At 42.7% G+C, this 5,684-nt stretch overlaps 1 protein-coding gene across 1 annotated transcript; it reads left to right on the forward strand.

The window, feature by feature from the left end:
• The first annotated feature begins 817 nt into the window (after positions 1 to 817).
• On the forward strand, positions 818 to 2,727 carry LOC113135528 (dexamethasone-induced Ras-related protein 1-like). The gene is made up of 2 exons (XM_026315624.2): positions 818 to 1,411; positions 1,652 to 2,727. Exons 1-2 carry the CDS (start codon positions 1,141 to 1,143, stop codon positions 2,179 to 2,181), a joined length of 801 nt encoding a protein of 266 aa, XP_026171409.1. The 5' UTR covers positions 818 to 1,140; the 3' UTR covers positions 2,182 to 2,727.
• Positions 2,728 to 5,684: the final 2,957 nt, after the last annotated feature.

The following is a 5,684-nucleotide window of genomic DNA, read 5'->3' on the forward strand; positions in this document are numbered from 1 at the left end:
ACTGAGTTACTTTGTCACCCTGAATGAATCACATTAAAGCAGCACACACTCATTTTTGACACAAGTTAGAGTCGGCTGTTTTATTTATTTTATCACATAATATCCACTCAGTTTTTGGGGAATTAAAAAAACAGTTTCCACTTTCATACCTAGACCTTTTTCTCCTGCAATAACTGTTATTGTTCATTAAAAACTGAGTGACTGGCAATTGACAGTTCCATGTCTTTTCATTTGCTGTGATTAGAAGTATATCTTCATTTAAACAAACAAATGGTGCCCACTCATTTGCTGATACAAAGCCACTACACAGGCAGCGAGTCATGCCTTTGTGGAGAGATGCATACCCCGAGTGCCCCCTTTTGGTCAGTTTAGAAGATTATTCCTTCTTCTGCCTGGCAGCTGTGAGGATGTCACTAAAGAAATTATTAAATGAAAGTTTAAGATAAATAATTAACTGAATCTTAACAGACCAGGCGGTATTAGTCCATTGCTTTGCAGGTATTCTTCTTTTGCAAGCATGAGGATGCACTGAATGTGCAACGCTGCTTTATGATCTGTTACTAAAAACTGAAAAAACTGTAAAACTGAAAAAAAAACCCGCCTAATTTATTTCAGCTGCATTGCCTGATGTTTGCTAGAATAACTCATAACCGCTGTACTGGTTTAATATTTTGAGACAGTGTCCAAGGTTCATGCACTCAGTGTACGAAGCCCAGGTTAAATGCCGGAAGAGGACTCAATTATTAACTTTGTAAGTAAATGGAAGTTCTTATTTAGCTGTTACGGCACCAGCTGTCCTTTTCCGTCGCTGATATGAAACGTTCTCATTTTTGGACGGTTCGTTTAACAGTTTCCCTTCGCTCTCGTCTCGCCTTCATTAGAAATGGCAGATTGACGCACCAGTGGGAGTTTGCTCCGATTTTCCCGACGCTCAAAGGAGCACCAAGTACCGACACACAAAGCGGTGACGTAGACAGGAGGAGGAGTGCGCCGCGCGCTTAAATACAAGGCTCCAGTCCGGCAGTGAAACAGAAGCGCACAGAAGAGCTACCAAGACCTTCTCCACACACTGAAGGCTCGACTGCCTATTACGCACCCCCACATCTTAGCGAAAGCAGCGCACGAATCCTGGGTTTCACCATGATAAAGAAGATGTCGCCCTCCGAGAGCGATTTTGACATCCCAGCAAAAAACTGCTACAGGATGGTCATTTTGGGATCCACTAAAGTTGGAAAAACGGCCATCGTATCCCGGTTCCTGAACGGGAAGTTCGACGAGCAGTATACACCGACCATCGAGGACTTTCACAGGAAACTTTACAGCATCAAGGGAGACGTTTACCAGCTAGACATACTGGATACATCAGGGAACCACCCTTTCCCTGCCATGAGGAGACTATCCATACTGACAGGTATGTATCCACACCGGTATCATCCCGCTTGTGCAAGATAGAAATAAGTGATTATTGTGAAAACGTGCACTTTAAATGCTGCAGACCCATGTGGTCACTGCGCACCGTGTGCTCTTAACGCATGGCTGCAGGGTGCACCAGTTCATGTTATACTGTGCGGTTAGAAAACACACATGCAACAATGTCTAACGCTTTTCACAACTCGAACGCCAATTAACCAAAGCGTCCTTGTCTCTCCAGGCGACGTGTTCATCCTCGTCTTCAGCCTGGACAACCGAGAATCCTTCCAGGAGGTGCAGCGGCTCAAGCGGCAGATCTACGAGACCAAGTCGTGCCTGAAAAACAAGATCAAAGAGAACATCGAGGTCCCGCTGGTCATCTGTGGGAACAAGGGCGACAGAGAGTTTTACCGGGAGGTTCAGCAGGAGGAGATCGAGCAGCTCGTAGCCGGGGACGAGAAGTGCGCATACTTCGAGATTTCCGCCAAGCGCAATGAGAACGTGGATAAGATGTTTCAGACTCTGTTTACTTTGGCCAAACTACCTCACGAAATGAGCCCTGACCTTCACCGGAAAGTGTCCGTGCAGTACTGCGACATGCTGCACAGAAAGTCTCTGAAAAATAAGAAACTGAAGGACATTGGGGAAGCTTACGGTGTGGTGACTCCGTGCGCCCGGAGACCCAGCGTGCACAGCGACCTCATGTACATCAAAGAGAAGGCGATAGGAGGCGGTCAGGGCAAAGACAAAGAGAGGTGTGTGATCAGTTAGAGCGTGAGGAGGATGCTCAGCACAGATATTTGACAGAAGAAGGAGCCTGGTGCGTCAGCTTGAGAAGCGACCTGTTCGGCCGAATGAGCTCAAACTTGATAATGGAGGTGAGGAGGCATCGGGGCCGCTGCCGCGCGTCCTGGCGCAGAGCTGCTTCTATGGACACTGACTGGGCACGCGACTCCGTTAAAACCGCCAAAAGTAAATAAAAACCTGAATAAAAACGCTACACTGCCCACAAGACATGTAAGAATGTTAGCTTGTTCTGTCAAACAGAGCCCAATGTGTGACGTGGCTTTATACCCTGAGACGCATAAACGCGTAAATGTGTTTAGTTGACGTCATGAGAGAAAAGAGACTCTTGGATCAGGAGGCGCGACACTGGAGAAAAATGTTGTTTACATCATAGATTTTATATTTACTAGGTACACTTGAATGTTTTGTTGCAACTATTTTCTATTGTGAATGTATATTTATTGTCCTTTTTGTAAAGAAGTCAAAAGAAAATATTAAAATATAATAAAAAAGAACATAAACAAAAAAGTATTTTGCATTGCTTTTTATTTTTTTACACACTCTTTGCCCAAAGTCCTGCTAGCTACATCATTTATATCCAAAAGGCCCATGAGGTGCAACTACAAATAGACACTGCTGCCAAGATTTAGGCACATTGCATTTTGCACTTCTGCAGAATAAATACCAATGGACCAAATGATAATCTGTAATTTTCATTCATAAAAAACAGTCATCTCTTATTGCTGTGAAACTGAAACATGCATTTCCAAACTGTGCAATTGTTTTGTAGAATATGACAAAAAATGTTTAATCTGCAGAATTCACGTCTTTAAAATATTATACAGCTGTGTGTGGAATCTGGATCCAAACAGCAATAGTGTTCAGCAAATAAACAAATGATGGCACAGAATAATTGGGATTTAAATCATGTTTTCTAAAAAAAAAAAAAAGGAAAAAAAAAAGAAAACAGGTGTTTGTTACTGAACAAAAAAGGAAATCAGTGGGAGTGAGTTATAATTTCTATCCCTGAGCCCTTTTGACCATTTAAATATCAGGCTGCAAAACATAGTATAAAATGAATACACCTTGCAGCTTCACACAAAGCATAGAGTTTAATTTTATGTTATCTGACCCTGCTTCAACCTTTTCTGCTGAAATGAGCAGAAACATAGTGTCCAGTACTTCCTACCACTGTTTCTGTGATGTCCCATCTCCTCACAGCAGGAATCCCATATGGTAAATGGTCTTATACTTGTATAGCGCTTTTCTACACTTCTACACTCTGTACTCAAAGTGCTTTTACATTCACATTCATTATTCACCCACTCGCTCACACAAACATTTACATACACTGGTGGAACAGCCACCAAGGACACTTCGGCCTGTGGACCTAAGGATCGAACCACCAACCCTCCGGTTCATGATCAACCTGCTCTAACCCTGAGCCACAGCCGCCCATATACTGTATCCAATTCACACATACAGAGATAACATCCCTGTGTGTGTGTGTGTGTGTGTGAGAGAGAGAGAGAGAGAGAGAGAGAGAGTGTGTAAGGAGTTAGAGACACACTGCAATGTGCTGTAACAGTGCTCTCCAACTAATCAGTAACACTCTGTGCTCTACTCCTGGTTGCATTCATTACAGAACAACATAATTACATAATTAATATGCATCGCTCTCTATTAGCTGAAGAGCTACAGTTGTTTTTCTCCTAAAGAAATGAGTGTGTTGGGCTCTGATGTGAAGGGGAACAGCAATACTTTTATTGTGACGCGCACATAAAAGACGCCCACCATGCAAGAGGTGTCCACACAGCAGATCACTGTCAGAACATACACTTTTCATTTTCACCATCAAATATATCAATAGCGTCAACATTTGTGCCACTATGGGGGGTGGAGGTCAGTGTTGCAGTGATAATAAGTACTGAATGTTCCAAAAAGCAGAGCAGTAGAACAATGTAGGGGCGGGTGTGGGTCAGACCAGGATTTTTTCTTTGGAAAAAATCAGATATTATCCAGTCGTATTTGAATCAAAGAGTCTTTGGCGCAGATGAAAGGTAACCTGGCAAACTCTCACCTGAATATTACACTGTTTGCATTGCATCAGACTGCTCTGACGTCAGTGTTCTGTAAGATTTACACTCTGTTTCGTATAACTTTCCATAAAAGCAAGTGTCACTGTAACTATCAGCTTAATGTTTGCTCTAGCAGGCTCTAATGTCCCTTGTGATTTTGAAAGTATCTTCACAATAAGGAATAGCCAAAATTAACTTACTTTGCATATTGAAAATGTACTGGCCATTGAGTGTGCTCCCAGTGGGGCTATTGCTCCAGAACACAGTGTGCAGGAAAGAAAATTGCAAAAACATGAAAATTGGAGGAACATCAAAACAAATAGCACATGACAGTGGGATATTTGGATGTTAAACATCTTGTTTTGACTAACCCCCTAAACCCTTTCTATGTGAAGAGATCATATGTAAGATGCCCTCAGTAGAGTCTGAAAACCCTGCACTCTCTCAGGACCTGAAATGTTTTTCTTTGCACTCAGCATCCCTTGTTTCCCTTGCTTCAGTCCCTTCCAAAGGTTAGTAAATACAGTGGGTACGGAAAGTATTCAGACCCCTTTAAATTTTTCACTCTTTGTGTCATTGCAGCCATTTGCCAAAATCAGAAAAGTTCATTTTATTTCTCATTAATGTACACTCAGCACCCCATCTTGACAGAAAAAAACAGAAATGTAGAAATTTTTGCAAATTTATTAAAAACAAAAAACTGAAATATCACATGGTCATAAGTATTCAGACCCTTTGCAGTGACACTCATATTTAACTCACATGCTGTCCATTTCTTCTGATCCTCCTTGAGATGATTCTGCACCTTCATTGGAGTCCAGCTGTGTTTAATTAAACTGATTGGACTTGATTAGGAAAGGCACACACCTGTCTATATAAGACCTTACAGCTCACAGTGCATGTCAGAGCAAATGAGAATCATGAGGTTGAAGGAACTGCCCAAGGAGCTCAGAGACAGAATTGTGGCAAGGCGCAGATCTGGCCAAGGTTACAAAAGAATTTCTGGAGCACTCAAGAGCACAGTGGCCTCCATAATCCTCAACTGGAAAAAGTTTGGGACGACCAGAACTCTTCCTAGACCTGGCTGTCCAGCCAAACTGAGCAATCGTGGGAGAAGAGCCTTAGTGAGAGAGGTAAAGAAAAACCCAAAGATCACTGTGGCTGAGCTCCAGAGATGCAGTAGGGAGATGGGAGAAAGTTCCACAAAGTCAACTAACACTGCAGTCCTCCACCAGTCGGGGCTTTATGGCAGACTGGCCCGACGGAAGCCTCTCCTCAGTGCAAGACAGATGAAAGCCTGCATAGAGTTTGCCAAAAAACACATGAAGGACTCCCAGACTATGAGAAATAAGATTCTCTGGTCTGATGAGACCAAGATTGAACTTTTTGGCATTAATTCTAAGCGGTATG

This window comes from Mastacembelus armatus, chromosome 19 (assembly GCF_900324485.2).
Source record: "Mastacembelus armatus chromosome 19, fMasArm1.2, whole genome shotgun sequence".
In the NCBI taxonomy this organism is placed as follows: Eukaryota; Metazoa; Chordata; class Actinopteri; order Synbranchiformes; family Mastacembelidae; genus Mastacembelus; species Mastacembelus armatus.

What these genes read in the sequence shown, in the direction of transcription:
- LOC113135528 (XM_026315624.2), top strand. Translation starts at nt 1,141, where the DNA reads ATGATAAAGAAGATGTCGCCCTCCGAGAGCGATTTTGACATCCCAGCA. An exon ending in GAGACTATCCATACTGACAG is followed by an intron (nt 1,412 to 1,651) that starts GTATGTATCCAC and finishes TTGTCTCTCCAG; the next exon opens with GCGACGTGTTCATCCTCGTC.